At 38.1% G+C, this 22,729-nt stretch overlaps 1 protein-coding gene across 1 annotated transcript; it reads right to left on the bottom strand.

The window, feature by feature from the left end:
* Nucleotides 1–894: 894 nt before the first annotated feature.
* Nucleotides 895–21,271, bottom strand: LOC311073514 (alpha-2,8-sialyltransferase 8E-like). The gene is made up of 7 exons (XM_084099334.1): nucleotides 21,132–21,271; nucleotides 13,076–13,156; nucleotides 12,906–12,992; nucleotides 6,035–6,179; nucleotides 5,458–5,570; nucleotides 5,279–5,356; nucleotides 895–2,773 (listed from the first exon to the last, which is right to left on the bottom strand). The coding sequence occupies exons 1-7, from the start codon at nucleotides 21,236–21,238 to the stop codon at nucleotides 2,281–2,283; spliced, it is 1,104 nt and encodes a 367-aa protein (XP_083955460.1). The 5' UTR covers nucleotides 21,239–21,271; the 3' UTR covers nucleotides 895–2,280.
* Between the last annotated feature and the right edge of the window lie 1,458 nt (nucleotides 21,272–22,729).

Below are 22,729 nucleotides of genomic sequence, written 5' to 3' on the forward strand. Positions count from 1 at the left end.
GCATGCCAGTGTGCATTGGCTTGTTTAGTTAAACTCAAAGTGGATTGGTCTCTCAAGCGAGATCCCAATTCGTCGGTTCACTAGACCCGATGTGACGTTGGGAGTGACCGAATGAAAGGGAACAAGCTTGTTTTATGGTTGCCACAGGGCGAGAGAGAGACCCAAACAGAGGAGATGTGATTCAGTGTTTATTTTCCTCCAGCTCGCATCTCGCTCCTCAACAGGCACGCGCCTTCGAGTGGAAGTCTTGTGAAGGACAGTGGAGTTGACAGCAAAATTCATTTAGAGCTTGTTACGGGCCAGCAATAATCACTGGCATGTTCGGATTTCTGTCTTCCAAACCGCAGAGAAAACACTCTAGCTGGTCAAAAAAGAAAACAGGGAGAGGATTCCCGCCTAATGGACGTCAGCAATGATGTAACATCACCGCACATCTTTGTGCATGTCAAGATGACTGAGAACCATTTGGAGACGCTCCAGGTCAAATTGTTATGAGTTGGTGGAGAATGCAGGAATGTGTTTGGATGGCGACCAAACCAAAAGATTCTAAGAATATGGTTTTGAAAAACTTTTTGAGAATCATTTTCCAGAAGTGTCATTTTAATTATTTGTCATGTGGTGTAACCAAAGAATAACGTATTTTCCATAATCCTTGAATTCATGTTTGTGAACACTTCTTAATCGTTATTTTCTAAAATAAATTTAAATATATAACACATTAAAGACACGCAAAAGTATTCCATATATATATTTTTTTTCATATATATTTGTAAAATATATTTATTTACATGACTTTTCCTATGCAAATAAACAAAAATCCCTTATATTTTAACCCTGAGTCAGTAGCTAAAGTAAAGTATTAAAGTAACAATCTGATTACACCAATGTCTCACATGCAAATAAAGAACAAAACAATATAAACTATGACCTGAATGATTTAGAGGAATAAGACCCCTGAATGAATTCTGCACACCTAAACAATAATAAAATAAAAAGTATTTTTTCTCATAAAAAGGTTTTCACCGTCATGAATTCGCTAATTTTCGCCCCCGGAGCAGTATTATTTGGTATAAAAGTCAACACTGATCTCCAAACATTCATTCTACTTGTTTCATGTAATTGCTGTTCTCCTAATGCAGACAAAGCATCATCACAATAAATCTCTGCTGATTGTGGTAAATATTATTGATCTATTCTGTGTTTTTATTTTGAATGATCCATATGAATATTGGTTCAAAATAGGGCTGGGTAAAAATATCTATTGCTCATTTTTAATCGCTTATCAATTCTTAAATCCTAAGAATCAATCTTTTAGTCAATGTCATTTTTAGTTGATGAATGAACAGAACATTGTAGTGCACCTATCCAGTAAATCGCAAGTTCAAAGCGGCTCTTGACTAAATTCCATTTCTTCCTTATTGCTACTAGTTTCTAAATAATCATGACTGAAAATTAGAAAGAATGATAAAATGTATAGATCAACATACTAACGAATCATGTCTCACGTAATCGCTCAAACTGAGAAAGTAACTATATAATCTATACATGACAACTGCTCTCTCTGGGATAGAACACAGATCTGAATGTTCACTGATCGTACTTGAATATATTATAAATATATAGTATACTCTAAGTATAAATAAAACATAAGTAAAAAAAAAAAATTATAATAAATCTAAGTATAATAAATAAAAATATAAGTATTCTTTAAAAAATATGATGATATTTAATGCAAATTGATGACTTTAACAAATGTATACTATATACTATATAGTATTAAAGTTGCATTAATGTTAGTATGAAGCAGGGCGGGCCGAGAGTCTGGGACATTTTACACAGCTGTTTATATTTGCTTATATGCCACAGTCGCCACTCCTTTCATTTTGTTGTTTATGTTTATTTTAACGATTAAAGTTGTGTTTTGTTACAATTACGTTTGATCACTTAAATTCACATTGTTTTATCTCATTCTAATGAAGGTCACTTTATCTGACAAATTAAAATTGTGAGGTAACGCAGCGCTGTTTTACTTGGTCAAAACAATCATACTATAAATACATTTGAGTATGCTGAAAGTTGTTATGTTACTCTGTGCCTTCGCTCGGTGGCTGCTATGAGACACTTGTCGCACATTGCAGTAAGCTAGATCGGTACTAGAATATCATATTAATAAAAGCTGGATGACTTGTGTTTCTAAGTGGCATGCAATTAATTAAAAAAATATATTGTATGGTGGAGAAAATGCTGTATTACTGTTACTACAAATAAAGCTCTTTCTGATTATAAATGATTTTCTCGATCCGCCCCTGGTGAGGAGCAGGGCTGCAGGTGCAGTGTCAGCGCCCCCTGGCTGTGGAGCTGCAGTAGCCAAACAAACTCTTCCGGCATCTTGTGCATGTAGGGGTGCGGGCGATTCAGGTCATAATAATGGTATGGAATCGGCTGATCCTGCAGGTCGCTGTCGAACGGCCAGAATCCGTAAACGTGAACATGCTCACACAGTTCCAGTGCAGTACTGATTAAAAGGAATCCTGTGGAGAGGCGTTCCTCCTGCAAGCCACGCCCCTTCCAGAACCGGTCCAGTGTACGCAGGTAAGAGGGGCTGAAGAACACCACCGGCTGCTGAGGTCTGATTGGCTGGAGGACTTTGAGTGCTTTGATTGACGGTGATGTGCAGATTGTGTAGGCGAAGGCAGGAATAATGAGGGAGGCGTTTCCGTACACACTGACCCGCTCCACCAACGGATCCGGATCCTTCTCCAGGTTTTTGTATCTACAGAAACACAGTTTTTAATAAACACTAATGACAGAACACTAGATGATCATATCATCTCTGAGTTTTATAAAAATGGCCAATGGAATTGGTGACTGGAATTTGCATGTCAAGCCACTCCCCCATACATATGGGTATATAAGATGGCGGCCCACATCCACTCATTCAACCGATCTCTCTAGACTGGTGAAAAGGGCGCATTAAGCTGTGTTTCGCCAGCACATTGCAGTGCAAAGGATAAGTGCAGCGATTCTCCCCAGGGCCCTTCAGTCAAAAAGAGTAGTTTTTTCCTAAAAGAGCAAATCGGATGGTGGGTGGGTTATGGCAAATCTTGGATCTGCAAGTCTTAAACCAGGCCCTTCACAAGCTCCCGTTCAAGATGCTAATGCAGAAACGCATTCTCATGTTCGTACGTCCTCAAGACTGGTTCGTAGAAATTGACCAGAAGGACGCATACATTCACGTCTCGATTCTACCTCGACACAGACCGATTCATCAGTTTGCCTTCGAGGGTTGGACATACTAGTACAAGGTCTTCCCCTTTGGCCTGTTCCTGTCTCCCCGCGTCTTTACCAAAGTTGTGGAGGCTGCCCTTGCCCAGCTAAGGGAACTGGGCATTCGCATTTGAAACTATATGACTACTGGCTCATTCTAGCTCACTCTCGAGATCTGCTGTGTGGACACAGGGACCTAGTGCTCAGGCACCTCAGCCATCTGGGGCTTCAGGTCAACTGGGAAAAGATCAAGCTCTCCCCCATGCACTGTATCTCTTTTCTTGGTATGGAGTCGGTGATTCTCACCATTGCTCAATTGAAATGCCTGAATATACATTCAGGGGAAAACAGCGGCTCCACTAAAACATTTTCAGAGGCTCATGGGGCTTATGGCATCCGCAGCCTCAGTAGCACTGCTCAGGTTGATGCATATGAGACTGGCTTCACAGCCAAGTCCTGAGATAGGCAGTCCGTGTGACCATCACACTGATCTGTCTGTTCAGCCCTTGGTCAGACTTTGCCATTCTACAGACTGGAGTACCCCTTAGAACAAGTGTCCAGGCATGTTGTTGTCACAATGCCTCCAGAACAGGCTGGGGCGCTGCATGTAATGGACACACAGCCACTGGCTTCTGAACGAGACCTCAACTGCATTGGCATATCCACTGTCTAGAGTCGTCACCCTGCGCCAGTTTCGGTCGTTGCTTCAGTGCAAGCACATGTTGGTCCGGACAGACAACATTGCGATGGTGGTGTATATCAACCGTCAAGGCGGTGGACGCTCATGTCACCTGTCACAACTCGCCCGCCATCTTCTCCTCCGGAATTAGCAGTGTCTCATGTCCGCACCATTTATATTCTGGGCTAGCTCAATCGTGCGGCCGACTTAACGACTTAAAGAGAGCAGTTGCCACAAGGGCACATTCAACTTGCCAGCATCTGCGTCTCCAACACTCGTAACAGAGTGGTTGTGGCGCGATTTCCACAGGGGGACCCTGTTTGTCAGTCGACATAATGGGGATAGTTGTAATAGATGGGGAACATCTTGGTTACTGACGTAACCCTCGTTCCTCGACGGAGGGAACGGAGATGTCCTCTTATGTCCCCCGTGCCACAACACTGAACCACCCAGCTGAATGGCCTCCTCAGCAAAATCCTGAACGAGTGGATGCGATCCGCCATCTTATTTACCCATATGTACGGGGGAGTGGCTTGGCATGCAAATTACACTTGCCAATTCCATTGGCCGTTTTTATAAATCTCAGAGGTGATTGGGTCTCCCAAGTGAGACCACATTTGTCAGTCGACATAACGTCTCCCGTCTTCCTGTTTGTTAGGCCTATCAATTTACAACAAAGTTTTATATGCTGACATTAATGGACAAGTAACAATAAACAATATGTTTATAGCATTGAATAACCTTGTTTAATATTTCTACAAACACAACTGTTGTTATTTTGAAAATTAATTAGTTTGTTAATATTAGATTAGGCATTATGATTTACAAAACAAACAATAGGTTAGTTATATTAGGTTGAATATTAATCAAGATTAATAAAATACTGCTCAGGTTACTTCATGATTCAAACAAAGAGAAATGCATTTTGCATAAAGTAAAAAATGTGCATTTTCGGACCATTAATGTAATCCCCGCAAAAAATTGTTTAGGACACAAAAAGTCACAGATCGGTTTACCAATGTTTCCATTTTCATGCATTGTTTCTTTTGTTTTATAACCTGAAGGATCAGTCAAATCATAACCATAGAGTATAAATTATATTTAACCAGAATACATCTTTAAGAAATATACAATACAGTCTAAAAAGGACCTGAATGTAGTTAATTAAATCTGAATTATTTTCATTTGGAAACCAAGAATATAGAGATGCCAGTAATGGCCAATGAATGTGTTTTTTATTAAAGCAGTAGTTAGAATTTTATTTCGAATTTATTTCTTCATTTAAATGATAATCAAAGCTGTGTTTTTATTGGTGTGTGATTGAACACTGACCGAAGCTGACTGGGGTTGATGGTTACCAGATCCGTCTTCAGTCCAACATCACTGTCATTAACTGTTGCCAAATTAAACCTGAAAGAGAGAGAAAACATCATATTAACAGGAAGGATGGATGAATACTGATGGATTTGTTGTGGTCAGTGTGGGAGCAAGGAATGATGGGATGCGTTTACCGTATGACAAAGTCTGCGATTTCAATCTCACGTCCACAGCTGCTGTTTTTCAAAATCCCACCGCTGCCGACCACAGCACACCGACCCAGACGCCGACCGGACCAGGGGAAGTCCTGCACACACACACACACACACTTGAATATGTGGTTTATGGAGACTTTCCATAGGCATAATGATATTTATACTGTACAAACTGTATATTCTCTCCCCTTACACTAACCCAACCCCTACACATACCCATTACAAAAAACTTTCAGCATTTTTACATTTTCAGAAAACCTCTCTTAGTATGATTTCAAAGCTGTTTTCCTCATGGACACCAAAAATGTCAGGCTCAAAACTCTCACTCTCTCAAAAATACACACACACACTCACTCACTGCCACAAACACACACCCTTTCTTTCTTTCTAACACACAAACACTCTCTCTCTCACACACACTCTCTCACACATACACACACACACACATTCTCTCTCACACTCACAAGAACATACACACAAAATCACATGCACTCTCTCTCTCTCTCTCTCTCTCACTCTCTCTCTCTCTCTCACTCACACACACACACACACACACCTCAGGCAGCATACTGTGAAGTGCTGCATTCATTTTGTATGTTTTTGTTTCGCTTGTTTCATATTGGATGGATTGATTGATGGCTGTGTTGCGTTTGGTGAGGATGAATGATCCTGCGGCGTTACAACAAAACTGCAGCCGGATTCTGTCATAAACACAGAGAGAGAAAGAGAAGAGTTTATGAGGATTCATATTACATAATCATCTCTGTTAAAATGACCCACTGCAGTATGCTACGATTTATTGTTTGAACAGTTTTACCAGCATGTCTCTTTAAACACTATTTAAACATTATAGTTTTGCACAATTGCTAAAACATTTCTTGAAACCTTCACCCATTTTCTCACAACATTAAAGATAAAGACAAATCTTCAAACTACAATCACAAAACCTCTGACTCTTGGGTTCAAAACCATTTCACCTGTACTCAAACAATGCTTTCAGATCATACACACATCAGTCAATATATAAACACTACAGATCATTCATTAGACTCTACATCAAAAAAATGGAGAACAGCATCCATAGATTACAGTAAATAATCGTAATCTAATATCATCTATCTATAAATTACAGAAACGTCTGTCTGTCTGTCTGTGTGTGTGTCTGTGTGTCTGTTATTCGCATATCTCTCGAACCGTTAGTTCGATGGATTTCAAACTTGACAGGTGTCTCGCTACGGGCACGAGTAAGTGCAGTGCCAAGTTTGACATTGTTTGGATTAGAAATGCAAAAGATATCGTTAAAAATACCAGTAAAAGAAGCACTTAGAAGGTTGTGGTTTAAAAATAAACATTCTGATAAGCTACACTGTTTACTTCTGAATATTATATTTTATTCACGGCCATCATTTGTAGTAACCTATTCACAAACTGTTTGCTCAAGCGTAGCATTTTTTCACAGTTCACTGTGAACATGTGTGTGTGTGTGTGTGTGCGTGTTATTTGCATATCTCTCGAACCGTTAGTCTGATGGATTTCAAACTTGACAGGTGTCTCGCTACGGGCACGAGTAAGTGCAGTCAGGGTTCTTGCAGGTTTCAGCAAGTCAAATTTATAAGACATTTTAAGACCATAAAGATTGAAATTTAAGACCTACCAAATAAATATTCAAATCAAAGAATTTATTTTATTTTAATGAATTCAGTAATTGAAAAAGCATTAATTTAATTTATAGATATATCACATTAGTAACCTTCCACACCCAACAACGCGTGTCAGAGAAAAGAACAGAATCATATATAGGCCTACATTTTTTTATAGAAAATTGCATATTATACTGTAAAAAACACATAATTAGTTGATTTTAGTTGATCATAGTTGATATGAAATGGCATGAACATTTAATTTCATTATTATAGTGACAAAAATAATCATGGTTATCGCAGAATCATGTTCAAAAAGTATTAATACTATACAATGAAATCAATTCACCAAGTTTTATGTCGAAAACCAGCAAATAACAAATAAATTTAGCATCAATATGCACTTTTTGTTTACATTAACATTAAAATAATACCATTAAAAATAAACATTTTTAAAGTGTCTTGCATGTTTTATACTAACATGTACAAGTTAAAATAAAGGTTTGACAAAAAAGGTTTTAGAAAAGGATAAACCTCACATATTTCAGACTTTAAATAATTTTTTATAAAAAGAATGAGTCAAAAAAGATAAATTACTGACATTTACAATGCACTTTAGCTTATCTTTTATTATTAATAGTAAAATTCGGTCCTATTTTCCCGTCTGGCGTCTGTCGTTGTTGCTATGCGACCATGCCCTGCGTCTCCACAATGACAACGAAGTTGTAGTAGCTAATGGATTTTCCACCACCGAAAAACGATTGCTGTAGGTCTGCCACAAGATTTATTTACGGAGAAGAGAAAAACACCCGTAGTGTTTGGGTGCAGCCACATCCTTCCTGTTGACTGAGCTTTCAGACAGCGCCTGGAAAAAACGAGCGCGTCGCTTCAATTATGAGCACGCTTACCGCGCGCCTACATTTGAACGAACTTGAGCGCGCAAAAGACGCGATATGTGAACGGCCTCTTGGCAAGCGACCTCCAATCAGGCCGCGAGCGACGTGTTGGAGACCCCAGCACAAGAGCTCCGCTTTGTAGGCTACGACTCGATACTTTTTTGCTACTTTTTAATAACTTTCTGCGGCCAGCGTTTCTGGATATAAACGAGGGTAAACCCTTTTTAAGACCTGGCTAAATTAAATTTAAGACCGCGGATGAAAATCTGTCCGTTTTTAAGACGTTTTAAGGCCTTAAATTTAAAGTTCCGAATTTTAGACTTTTTAAGACCCCGCGGGAACCCTGGCAGTGCTAAGTTTGACGTTGTTTGGATTAGAAATGCAAAATATATCGTTAAATATATATTGGTAAAAGAAGCACGCATTGGCTTTTGTCGCTCTAGCCGATGGCCACTTCCCCTTTCACACTGCACACTGAGTGAGCACAGCTGGCCATTCCCCCTCTCACACACACATTGAGGGAGCACAGCCCAGGACCAGAGACAGAGAGGGTCGAAGAAAGCAGCGGAGCTTAAGTAGCGTTTTCTCGGAGTTCCCTGTGTATCCTGCTCCCTGAATCGTGTAGTTCAATTTTCCACATTTATTGTATGTCATTATGTCAGTATCAGTATTTGCTTTCTACCATGCACAAATAAAAATGTCACTGAACTTTTGCTGTGCAATTGTAACAATAAGCACTCAAATACACCAAACCAACAATTACTAAAAACACACACAAAAACTGATTTTGCACGGGCACTTTGCACTGCTCCCTGAATCGACGCACTTATTCATTTGTGGATGTAAACTGAATCTGTAAGTCAGCTATGCTGTTTACTTCTGAATATTATATTTCATTCTGGTGCGCTTAACGTTATCGCTACTGTGTAATAGTAGCCTATGCTATTCACCAACTAAACATATCCTATTCAATGCGTTCACAGTCTCTTTCACGGGCATCATTTGTAGTAGCCTATTCACAAACTGTTTGCTCAAGCATAGCTTTTTCTCGGAGTTCACTGTGTGCTTTCTACCATGCACAAATAAAAATGTCACTGAACTTTTGCTGTGTAATTGTAACAATGAGCACTCAAACACACCAAACCAACAATTACTAAAAACACACTCAAAAACTGATTTTGCACAGGCATTTTGCACTAGTCTATCTATAAATTACAGAAACGTCTGTCTGTCTGTGTGTCTGTCTGTGTGTGTGTCTGTTATTCGCATATCTCTCGAACCGTTAGTCCGATGTATTTCAAACTTGACAGGTGTCTCGCTACGGGCACGAGTAAGTGCAGTGCCAAGTTTGACGTTGTTTGGATTAGAAATGCTAAAGATATCGTTAAATATATCGGTAAAAGAAGCACTTAGAAGGTTGTGGTTTAAAAATAAACATTCTGACATTAGAGGGTTGTATCGGTCAAAGAAGCCCCAAGAAGGTTGTGGTTTAAAAATAAACATTCTGACATACTCTGTCAGCTACACTGTTTACTTCTGAATATTATATTTTATTCACGGCCATCATTTGTAGTAACCTATTCACAAACTGTTTGCTCAAGCGTAGCATTTTTTCGGAGTTCACTGTGTAGCCTGCTCCCTGAATCAAGTTCACTGTGTAGCCTGCTCCCTGAATCGTCGCGCTTATTCATTTGTGGATGTTAACTGAATTTGTAAGTCACCTACGCTGTTTACTTCTGTATATTACATCTATCTATACATTATGGGAACGTCTTTCTGTCTGTGTGTGTGTGTGTGTGTGTGTGTGTGTGTTATTCGCATATCTCTCGAACCGTTAGTCCGATGGATTTCAAACTTGACAGGTGTCTCGCTACGGGCACGAGTAAGTGCAGTGCCAAGTTTGACATTGTTTGGATTAGAAATGCAAAAGATATCAGTAAATATATATCAGTAAAAGAAGCACACACTGGCTTTTGCCACTCTAGCCGATGGCCACTCTCCCTCTCACACTGCACACTGAGTGAGCACAGCCCAGGACCAGAGACAGAGAGGGTCGAAGAAAGCAGCAGAGCTTAAGTAGCTTGGAGTTCCCTGTGTATCCTGCTCCCTGAATCGTGTAGTTAAATTTTCCACATTTATTGTATGTCATTATGTCAGTATCAGTATTTGCTTTCTACCATGCACAAATAAAAATGTCACTGAACTTCTGCTGTGTAATTGTAACAATGAGCACTCAAATACACCGAACCAACAATTACTAAAAACACACACAAAAACGAATTTTGCACGGGCATTTTGCACTAGTATATAGTAATTGCAAATAGTAAGGAGAAAATATTGTGTACTGTATGAATGTTACGTGCTGCTATGTATAATCCAAGGAGTGAAGAACGGGACATGGTATGAATAACTAGATACATTTAATTAACACAAGGAGCAAGAGCATACATACAAACAACTAGCATCACATTAAATACTGGACAAGGAATTTAGGAAAACTCAGGGCTTATATACACAGGGAAAACAAAAGGAGCTAAATGAAACACAGGTGAAACTAATCAATAACTTTGGGCGCAAACTGGCACTCACTAGAAAACTAGTTCAATTAACAATGACAGGGAACACAGGCAAACAGGACTACGTTACATTAGTCTCTTCTCCCGGAAGACACATCATAACACCATAACAGTGTAGCTGTATGTCAACTAGGCTCTTCCCTGTGAAGGCCTCCCTCCCCTCCCTTTACCTCTGTACAGATAAACCGTTGTCGGGATAATAATTAATAGTTAATAATTAATGATGTTTGCAACAGAAGTTAATCAATTAAAACTAACTTTATCTGGTTTCTCCTGAAGTCCACTATCATCTCCACTGTTTTGAGGGTGATCAGCTCCAGACTGTAATGACTGCTCCAGACAGCCAGTTGTCCAGCATCCTGTCTGTATGCAGACTCGTCAGTGTTGTGGATGAGAATATGTTGTCGACTGTTGTAGCGGATTGACTGGGTTTTGCTGGGGTGCCAACTTATAAGTCTACTTATAAGTAATTTTTTTATGTAAATCTTTTTATGTCAATCATACAAAGGATTCAGCTTGTTACTTTTTAACAGATTTAACAGACTTTGAACAAAAGGCAATAATAAAATAGATAATAAACCAATAAACCAATTTGTATTGCATGAATGTTTTGTATTCCTTTCACTCTCCTGCTTTAACACACACAAAAACAATTTCAAACAACCATTTGATAAGAAAATAATTCACAATCAAAAGAAAAGAAAGTAAAGAACTTCATACACAGTTCATAAACTCAGGTTCTTTCTCACTGTTCAATGATTCAGTGACTCAATTCAAAACTCTTCATGATTCATTCAACAGTTCAATACTCAGGATCTCTCAATGTTCGACGATGCAGTGACTCAGTTCAAACACTTAATGATTCGTTCCACAGTTCAAACACTCAAGATCTCGCACTGTTCAACGATTCAGTGACTCAGTTCAAACACTCCTCAGCAACTGCAACGGCACAAGCAAAGATTCTCAGAAAAATAAACAGCGAAATACTTGTTTGACAAGCTGTGTCTCGCTATTAGTGTTACTCGATGTTAGTGCTGCATTTGATACTATCGACCACAACATTCTTTTAAATAGACTCAAAAATTATGTTGGCATTAGTGGAATTGCATTAGCATGGCATAAATCACACTTATCTGACCGTTATCAGTTTATAGCAGTGAATGAAGAGATGTATCGATCACAAGCTCAGTATGGAGAACCACAAGGCTCAGTACTAGGACCGCTGCTGTTCACTCTGTACATGCTACCCTCACACACACACACACACACACACACACACTCTGTACATGCTACCCTTGGGAGATATCATTAGGAAGCATGGCATTAGTTTTCACTGTTATGCTGATGATACTCAGCTCTATATTTCTTCATGCCCAGACAAAACTTATCGATTAAAAAAAAATTACGGAATGCATAGCTGATATAAAAAACTGGACGACTAGTAATTTCCTACTACTTAATTCTGAAAAAAAAAAACAGATTCTAATTATTGGACAAAAAAACGTCCTCACGTCATTACCTAGAATACTGTCTAACACTTGATGGCTGCTCTGTCAAGTCTTCGTTGTCGGTTAGGAACCTGGGTGTGTGTGTGTGTGTGTGCTCTTTGATCCCAATCATTCATTTGAAAGTTATGTGTCTAGTATCTGTAAAACCGCATTCTTCCATCTTAAAAATATATCTAAATGACGACATACAGTATGCTTTCAATGACAAATGCGGAACAGTTAGTTCATGCATTCATGACATCAAGGCAAGATTATTGTAATGCTCTACAGGTTAGGTCAGCCGGAACCGGGAACACTTCCCATAAATCCTGATGTACTCGTTGCATCATAAGAAGAATGGCATCTACACTAATATTAGTCTCTCTGTTCATCCCAAAGTTTACCGCAGTCCGCCAGATTCAGGGCGTATCCAGATCTGATGAAGGACCTGCGCCTGGAGAACAACACAGTCCTGAAGTGTCAACTAGTCTCTCCCCTGTGAAGGCCCCTTCTCCGTCTCTTTACCTCAGTACAGATAAAACGTTATATATATATACATATAAACACATACAGTGGGGAGAACAAGTATTTGATACACTGCCGATTTTGCAGGTTTTCCTACTTACAATAAATTTTTATCATAGGTACTCTTCAACTGTGAGAAACGGAATCTAAAACAAAAATCCAGAAAATCAGAGATAAAATTGAAGACATGCAAGGCTGGGATGGGCTACAGGACAATAGGCAAGCAGCTTGGTGAGAAGGCAATAATTGACTTGATGACCTGCCAAATGCATAAGCATGAATGTAAAGATGATAAAGACACACCTGTTTAGCTCCCGCTCAGTTTTGTTTGATTTGTACGGGCAGCTCATGAAATCTGACAGCTCCTGCGTGAAGCTCTTGAGTTTTATACTGAGAGGGAAACAAAGGCATTTAAATAAATGATCAGTTCTCTGAAATATCAGGATCGCTGGTTGATCTTCATTCTCACACACCTTTTGGCCGGTTTGATAATGGAAAACTTGCGTCTGAGTTTTGTGCAGCGCAGCTTCTGAAGCGCCTCTGTCATCGCATCTCTGAAAGAAAAAGAGCAAATGTCATTTTTTTGCTGCTCATAAACTATCCTCTAAATAATCAACATAATCAAAAGTGCCGATAACCCTGTTGCACACAATCTATTACATTCTTGTTGCGCCTGTAGGTTCAGTCTAATGGGTTCCCCCTCACTCTTAAAAATAAAGGTTTCAGCAAATATGCATATTTACTTTCAGCAAAGAACCCTATTCTTTTTAATTAACTTTTGGCTGCTATCAAGGGTTCTTAATGTTTCAATACCAGTTCTTTTCTACAGAACTATAAGAGAATCAAAAGTTCTTTGGAAACTTTACAGGATTTCCTATGACACCAGACCCCTTTTTGTTTCTATTTGGGTCTTTTTTATTAATAATAAATAATCCATTTATTCACTCATTTTGCTCTTTTTGAGCATCGGCCTGAAAATTTAATTTCCCACTTAAACTGTCGTAAATCTTCAATGCTTAAGAGCACAGTTTGATTTTTTTTAATAGAGATGACATTGGCAGATTATTGCTGAAGTGATTTTTTAAAAAAAATTAAAGGGAATTTTACGTTCATTGTTATGAAAAATTCACGAAAATACTATTTAAATTTTTTATATGAAATATATATTTTCAAAAACACACATTTTACTCTAAAACTGTGAGAAAATCAAAGACATAAATCTAAAAAAGTTCCAAATTTGAGGTTGATAACCCATCTAAAAAAATAGCTTTCAGTGAGATTATGTTTGGCCGCAGTACCAAAAGTTTTCACTATGAGACTCCATGAACAACACAAGTGTGACTATTTAAATCAAATCAAATCAAATCAAATCAAGTATATTTGTATAGCGCTTTTCACAATACAGATTGTATCAAAGCAGCTTCACAGTATTAAATTAAAATAAAATAATACAACAAGGTTTGTTCTAGTGGAATTAATTGATTGATAAAATAAAATTAAATATCCCCAAAATATCCACAACTGAGCAAGCCAAAGGCAACAGTGACTATTTATTTCAGGACTATTTAACCTTTCCGAATCATGTCCATGATTTGTGTGTGTGTGTGTGTGTGTGTGTGTGTGTTCACATAGCAAGTGCCAAAACCTTTACCATTTACTTTTCTGTTTCATACCATTCCAATGAAGTAAAAAATTCTAAGAAATAAATAATACAAATAAAATAAAAAATGACCAGAGGGTTAAGGGTTGAACAGTTCTTCTTGATGCACAGGATGTGTGTGTATAAATAACAGTGAAACTATGACTAGTTCTCAAAACCTTGTGATGAGTAATCACAGAAACAGAGTTTGCTTGTGCCAGTGACAGAGGGAAAAGGTTGGGGCTTTTGAACCAATTGAACCAATCATATTGAAGGTGACACGTTAGTCACTATAACCTTATTTGTTTTCTCGATTCTATAAAAACTGTTGTATCCGTGTTTTCTGGTGGGATTCTCAATGGAATTTGTCTGAGATCCTCCGGCCTTGCTTCTTGGGAGAGATTCCCTGAGAACTGCTCGGGAAGATCTCCTGGCCGTGATTAAAGCATTTAAAGGACATTTGCAGAAGTCTGTTTGTTGATTATTCCTGCGCAGGAATATTCCTAATTTAGGAAGCTAGTTTAGGAAGGAAGCTAGTTTAGGGGAACAAGTTAGTTAGGTGACTATTATTGAACAGGGACGTCGATTTGTAGATGAGACCCAGATAGTTAGGTTTAGGGAAAAATCTACCACACTACACTTAAGCCTTATTCGGACGGGACTAGTTTTCCAAACGACGTTTGAGTTACAATTCTTATCAACCTACGTCTGTGATTTCATGTACGGATTCGGACGGGACTAACATCTCCGTGTTTGTGCTGGTGCGCTCCTTCTTAGCACTTGGTGCAGTTGTCATGCTGTAAACTATATACAAGTACATTTCAGGAATTAGAGATGCACCGATTGATCGGCTGGTGACCGGAATTGGCCGATTTTCACGTGATCGGCCATGACCGGCGACCGGCCGGTCAGTCTGACATATGCCGATTTTATGCCGGTCAAATGCACTCGGGCGCCGCATGATTAACCTTTAGAGCGGTACGGTTTCATATATGGGATTTTTATTTCTGTGCCCCTGAGAGTAGGTAATGGTGCCACATTTAGAATGTTCAGTGACGTCTTATAACTGCCAGATTCAAACTGTGCTTCCGCGCGTTGGCTGGCGCTGAGCCAGAGTCGGACGCGTTCAGCGCTGTCATATGTCACAACTAAGCAGTGTTTTCAACCTCATAATGTTTATTTTAGGTTTCAGATATTTAAATACACATAAGCACGAGTAAAACAATGCATTTGGAGTTTGTAAAATACACACTGATGTCTGTGGAAGCAGCAATAACAGTCTATTCAAATATAATTTGCCGACATGTGTTATTCATATCAGACAAACATAGTGGAAGTAACTATAAAGTTTACTCTATTCTTCTCAGTTCATTGTTGCAGTACAGTTGCATTTATTTCGGGAGAAACTGATGAATTGACGTGCTGTAAGTTAAATCCGACTGACAGGACAACATTGCGACGCCCATCTCATGTTATAGATCAAGATTATTTATAAAGGTTTTTAAACAACCAAACACACTCACTTACACGTATTTGAGAATCGGAATATCAGATAGGCTAGTTGATGACATGGTAACTTAAGCAAGTTTGTGAATATTTTGAATAAAAAAGGAAAAGCGAAATAAAAGCGACACATCTGTCATACAGTATTATTGTGGCTGCGGTGTATCGCTTGACGCGTCGCCATGGAAACATTAAAGGAAACGTTCGCCTTGAAAAAACTCTGGGGGTGGGGGAGTCAGTTAGAATATTTTAAACTTACGCGTGAAAGGGTTAAAGAAAAGATCGAAAATAAATATGTGTGTGTGCTGTAAAGTGGTTAGAAAAAAAATTAATCGGAATTGGCTAAAATCGGTATCGGCAGGTCAAACTCAATGAAAAATCGGAAATCGGAATCGGCCTAGAAAATTGTAATCGGTGCATCTCTATCAGGAATATAACTTAAAATCTGCCATTGAACACAATTTATGAAATTTGATCAAATGTATTTTGAAATTAAGTACTTTTAAAATTAAGCACTTTGAAATATAAAGTAAAACGTCCTAACGTATTTAGTGTTTTGTAAACATTTTATAAAAATTGTAGTATAAAAAAACTAAACATACATTTATCATCATGATTTTATAGAACTGGGTTCTTATAATAAACCCACTTGAATAAAAAGTTTTAACTTTTTAACACGTTATGTAATTAAGTGCAGAAATTAAAGTAATCTTACCTGAAACTGATATTACAGTAGCCAGTCTTAACAGTTTACGTGATTTGGCTCTTCTTGTTGATTTCATTTTTTTATTTCTTCGCAGTGTACCGAACACATCTACATCCATTATCGGTGCGCAAAAAGCAGAAACTTGAATACCGGCGCGATAGCGAGAGATTGTATGGTAGTTCACGTTGACCAAAACACACAAGAAAAAACGTTTTGGAAAAAAACATTTTCGGCAATCACAGACATTCGCATTCGGACGGGATTAGATTTCTCTGAGGACCGCCGAGTTTGACGAAAAACAGTAGGTAATTTGCTCTGGAATTTTTACAGAGGTCGTGTGAGAAAAAGACAGACATGGCAGATTCGGACAGGATTAAAATCTCAAAGTACGTCTGTGAAACAGACATTTCTCTAACGTCCCCCTGTGAAACTAGTCCCGTCCGAATAGGGCTTTATTTACATGCATTTTTTCGCAACTCCAGTTTCATCCACACAAAAATTCCATCTGAACAGAAAACAAGGTATTTGATACATTAGCACTCAGATCTACAAATAAATCAATACAAGAATTTATTTATTTTTTCCATCGCAAAATGTAATTATATTATCGCCAGGTCTTTTAAAGGCACAATATGTATTTTTTTTGCTTTAAAAATATAAAAAATCACTATATCTATGTTATATATTTTTTAAAGTTGTGTATTTACATTATCCCGACAGTTCCAATTAACTTCTAAATCCAGAGAAATTCATATTTTAATTCGAAGACACGGACCGTGTCTTTATTTCCGTTATGTCGCAGTCAATGGCGTCATATCCGCGTTGTCCCTGGTTTCCGCCTATGGTTTCCGCTCGTACTGCCATGGTAACCAGAGCTATTCGCAGAGCCCTCTGATTAACCAAAGCGACAGACGCAGACAACTGAGGAGTTCGCAATGTCTATTTGCACGCTGTTGTTGTTTCGTTCAAACATTATGGACCATGGCAAGCAGACTTTGGATAAAGAAGGAGAACTAAAACGAGAATCAATATCAGCGCGGTGTTTTCGAGATGCCGAGAGCTCCCATAGACAGTATCAGGCCCGGCTGCAGAACGAAATGACTGAGGGGGCATGTGAAATTGTTAAGGGGGCTTATCTTTATACCATCAATGAACAATACACACTGATAACTTGCTTAGTAAAAAAAAGATAAGCCAGCTTCATTTATTATGCATATATTAACCCTTTCACGCTTAATTTTAATATTCTAACTGACTCCCCATAGTGAGTTTTTTCAAGGCGACTGTTATTTTAGAATTTAGAACGTTCCCCCTTAATGTTTCCATGGCAACGCGTCATATTTGTCACGTGACACACCGCGGATGTATCGCTTTTATTTCCTTTTCCCTTTTTTATTCAAAATATTCACAAACTTGCTTACCATGTCATCAACTATCTGATATTCCGATTCTCAAAAATGTGTTTGTGAGTGTGTCTGGTCATTTAAAAACCTTTATAAATAATCTTGATCTTGATCTATAACGTGAGATGGCTGTTTCTTTGCGCCGCAGTTCAGAGAATCCTGGCTGTGAGTCATCAATTTCTCCCGAAATACATGCAAGAAAGTGGAATAGAAGAATAGAGTAAAATACTTTATAGTTACTTCCACTGTGTTTGTCTGATATGAATAACACACGTCGGCAAATTATATTTGAATAGATTGTTATTGCTGCTTCCACAGACATCAGTGTGTATTTTACAAACTCCAAATGTATTGTTTTACTAGTGCTTAATGTGTATTTAAATGTCTGAAACCTAAAATAAACATTGTGAGGTTGAAAACATTGCATAGTTGTGATATATGACAGCGCTGAGCGCGTCCGACTCTGGCTCAGTGCCAACCAACGCGCGAAAGCACAGTTTGAATCTGGCAGTTATGTCGTCACTGAACACTCTAAATCCCACATGTGGGACCGTACTCTCAGGGGCACAGAAATAAAAAATCCCATATATGGGACTGTACCGCTCAAAAGGTTAAACATTTCATTTGTAACCATGAATACAAAAATGAAACTGAGGGGGCACAAATCAGATCTGAGGGGGCAATGCCCCCTTTTGCCCCCTCGTGGCGCCGGGCCTGGACAGTATATAAACGAGAGCTCCACGTCCGAGACTTCGACCGCTCCTACATGTATTTTATTAAACAGGTGAGCACATTTACATAAAACTAATCAATGTTTTATAGTTCAACAATGATAAAATGTCAGAATATGATAAGTATGTTATTCTAATGTTGATCTAGTTTACTGCTAGCCTCAAACAGACAAACTAACACATACATTTCAACACATTCAAATGCAGTTTAGTGTGATAGTGTAATGTTAGACCAAGTGAAACAGCGCTGCGTTACCTCACAAGTTTAATTTGTCTAATAAACTGACCTGTGAGTAGTAATTCTGCGTGTAGTTCGGTAGAATGAAATGTCCATATTCCTTTTATATCCGCGGGACTCGCGTCGCGTGTGGAGCTGATAGCTGTCTCTTAGCAATCCCGAACTGCTTCATATCACAGTCATGATAAAACAGGGTTCCTACAGGTTTCAGTAAGTCAAATTTAAGACCTTTTTAAGACATTTTAAGACCAAAAAGATTGAAATTTAAGACCTACACGGCGCATAACCAAAAAAAATTTAATTAAAAGAATTCTGAGAAAAATATTTTTATTTCAATGAATTCAGTAATTGAAAAAGCATTAATTTAATTTACAGACAAAGCAATCACATTAGTAACCTTCCACACCCAACAACATGCCAAATGCCCAAAACCTTAGGCCTAAAATGAAAATAAGCTAAAACAAACTTGCCCTCTAATAGAATATATTTCATCTCATATTTATTTACATTACGAAGCAGCATATTAATAGCCTAATAGAGATTGAACAGGCTCAGAGATTATTTTAGAAAATTGTAGTTTGCATAATATACTCTAAAAACAAATAATTATAGCTTATTTTAGTTGATCATAACTAGAGATGAAATGGCATGAACATTTATTTTCACGATTATTATGAAATCAATTTACAGAGTTTGTCGAAACCCCGCAAATAACAAATAAAATTATCAATATGCAAGTTTTGTTTACATAAACATCAAAATACTATTAAAAATGATGGCCAGATTTTAAAGGAGTGTCTTGCAGCATGTTATCTACTAATATGTACAAGTTCAAATAAAGTTTTTACAAAAATGGTTTTATAAAAAGATAAACCTCACATATTTCAGCCTTTAAATATTTTTTTATAAAAAGAATGAGTCAAAAAAGATTAATTACTTACATGTACAATGCACATCCGCTTATCTAATATTATTAATAACATTTGGTCTGATTTTCCTGTGGCGTCTGTCGTTGCTAAGCAACCATACAACGCACTCTCCACAGCAACAAGGAAGATGTTGTCCATCTGGCTGCGGGTGGAAAAAAATTGCGCGCTGCTTCAATAGCGCTTGCCGCGTGCCCACATTTTAATAAACTTGAGCACGCAAAAAGACGCGGTATGTGAACTGCCTGTTGGCGAGCGACCTCATATCAAGCCCCGGGCTACTGGTAGCACGCGAGCGAGCTCCGCTTTGTAGGCTAACTTGTGTTGTGTTGAAGGCATCACGTGTTCACAGTCCTGTGCACTGTGACCCGGGGCTGCGTTGCATTCTCAATTATTGGTTCCGCCACTCTTTATATATACTACGTTATTTAATCAAAATAATCGTGGTTGACAAATGAAACTTTTGAGGAAAAATACAATACGGAGAAGTTACATACAGCACAATTTTTAAGACCCAGACATCAAAATTCAAGACTTTTTAAAGACTTTTTAAGGTATTATTTCCACATTAATAAATTCAATGCTTTTAAGGCTTTTTAAGACCCCGCGGGAACCCTGTAAAAGCATCGATGTATTCACTCATCCATAAACATTATTAGATCGGTCGGCTTGACGTTGACGACAAGTTCCATAATTCTTAGCGTGTGTTGCGTCATCAAACTACGCCTTTGTTATTGTAAAGAGGTTAGCGACCCCTAGTGGAGAAAAAATTACATATTGTACGTTTAATACACTACAAGTATGTCCAACTTCATGACTGGCAAATGTGAACTCCGCGATTAAACAACATCACAAAATGTAACTATATTATCGTACAGCTCTAATCTGATAAACGCTACAATAAGGCATTAAGATATTAAGATGTTACAAACATTTTCTGGAATGACTTTTGCTGAAATAGCCTACAGCACATGGTTCAAACCGCAGTAAACTGAAGGATTTCTTTGAAGCACAATAGAGTGAAACACCTTTATCTCTGATTCAGTCCTGAACAGCTCTACTCTCCTGCGTAACAAATCTAAAACATTTTTATTCTGATTAAAATTATAATGACGCTTCCATCTAAACTAATGACATTTAAATATCACTTGTGTGTTTCTAAGACTCTTCCGAAAACATTTTAACAACTTCATGACAGCATGCACAATATACTCCAGTTATCAGTTAGAATAAAAATAAAAATAAATTACTTATTACGACGCAAATCTTAAACTAGTCATAGACTTTAGGCTAATTAAAAACCAGCAATACAGAGCCCGATTTGAATTCATTTAAAAAAGCATTTATTGAATTAGAATGAAATATTGAGATAAAAGCACTCACCTGGACGAGTGTGTGTCGGGTATGTAGTAAAACACCACACACACACCCTGAAAGATGACCAGGACCACCAGCAGTGTGAAGATCCACTGGAGAGACCCCGATGCCATCAGAGAGTTTGTGAGTGAGTGTGTGTGTGTGTGTGTGTGTGTGTGTGTGTGTGTGTGTGAGAGAGAGAGAGAGAGAGAGAGAGAGAGAGCGTGATTCAGGGGTTAAAGGCTATAAACACACACACACACGCGCGCAACTCGTCCCCGCCCCTCTTAAACTCGCTCTTCTCCTGTAAAATGGTCATTTAAACCCGATATTGACTTGTAGGCTAATTTGTGTTGTGCAATTTTCTCAAGGGAAGATTTTTTTTTTTGTAATGCGTTTGACTGTGCGATTGCCTTTGTCGAGAACGGTGTTTCGTAATCGATTCCAAATTAAAAGATTATTGGAAAACACTGTACAAGAAAATGTCAATTCAATGTTACTTTTTTGTAATTATTTGTGAAATTAACTAGCAATATTTGAGTGAAAATTGTTGCAAAGTAAATCCTACACCAGTTTTTTTTTTTTTCTTCTTCTCTCTCTGTAAAAGTGCTATTATTATAGCAAACATTTCCCCTTTAGCTCTTTACTTATCATCTCGGGTGTTTCGGTCGGATGGGAAAACAAGCTTGTTTATAATTGTCACACAGCCCAGCTGGCATTTTAACGTAGAGTCAGCGTTGAATCAACGTCAGGTGTCAGCGTTGGATAACCGTTGGATTTTGTTTAGATTTTGCAAATCTAATCAACGTTGAAATAGCAACGTCATTCCAACGTCACGTTTCTCAACATAGGTGAATTCGCCAACATTGAATCAATATTGATTTTGGTTTAGATTTTGCAAATCCAATCAACATTGAAATTTCAACGTCACTATAAAGTCCTGCTTTTCAACATAGTTTATTTTGTTAAACTGTTTTCACTAAAGTATTGATGTGTTCAACAATAACACCAAACACCTTGAAATGGATACATAAACACTAAGTTTGCGGACACACAGTCAGCTAGGAAGAAGCCAATTGGTCAAAGCAAGACCAGGAAGAAGATTAATAAAGACATTTCACTGACGTAAAACATGCTTTATTGCATGGTTGCAAGTCTGCCAACATTTCACACATCATTTTACACGTGTCGAACTTTAACCTTTAGAAAAACGGCCCAAACATTGGGCAACATTGAACACGGCTGGTTAAATCTTCCCTTCTTGTTACTTCTTTCTGCCACCACCACCTATCCTCTCTGGTGCATATTTCAAGTATTTGGCCATGTATTCGTCTACTTTTGTTGTAGTTGTATCAAATGAGCTCAAGACAGCGTCTGATGAGGGCGGGGAAAACAGAACAGTATTAGCAAACGTTAACCTCTCAAATTAAAATATTTTGCAAATACCAACTTTTGTGGAATTGACAATGTTTCAAGTATATAAATTAGTATTTATTAGTATTTTACTCTGAAAAGAACAAGAAACAAGAAATTAAAAATATAACCAGAAAGTGGTCAGTAGAGTGCAGACCTCCACAAAACATGATGAGGACGAGGAGTTTGTAGTGGTGACCGAAGTGAACAAG

Source organism: Abramis brama, assembly GCF_963993115.1.
Source record: "Abramis brama genome assembly, chromosome: 22".
Classification (NCBI taxonomy): Eukaryota; Metazoa; Chordata; class Actinopteri; order Cypriniformes; family Leuciscidae; genus Abramis; species Abramis brama.

What these genes read in the sequence shown, in the direction of transcription:
- LOC311073514 (XM_084099334.1), bottom strand. Translation starts at nt 21,238, where the DNA reads ATGGCATCGGGGTCTCTCCAGTGGATCTTCACACTGCTGGTGGTCCTG. An exon ending in ATTATCAAACCGGCCAAAAG is followed by an intron (nt 12,993 to 13,075) that starts GTGTGTGAGAAT and finishes TTTCCCTCTCAG; the next exon opens with TATAAAACTCAAGAGCTTCA. An exon ending in ATCAACCCCAGTCAGCTTCG is followed by an intron (nt 2,774 to 5,278) that starts GTCAGTGTTCAA and finishes GTGTTTCTGTAG; the next exon opens with ATACAAAAACCTGGAGAAGG.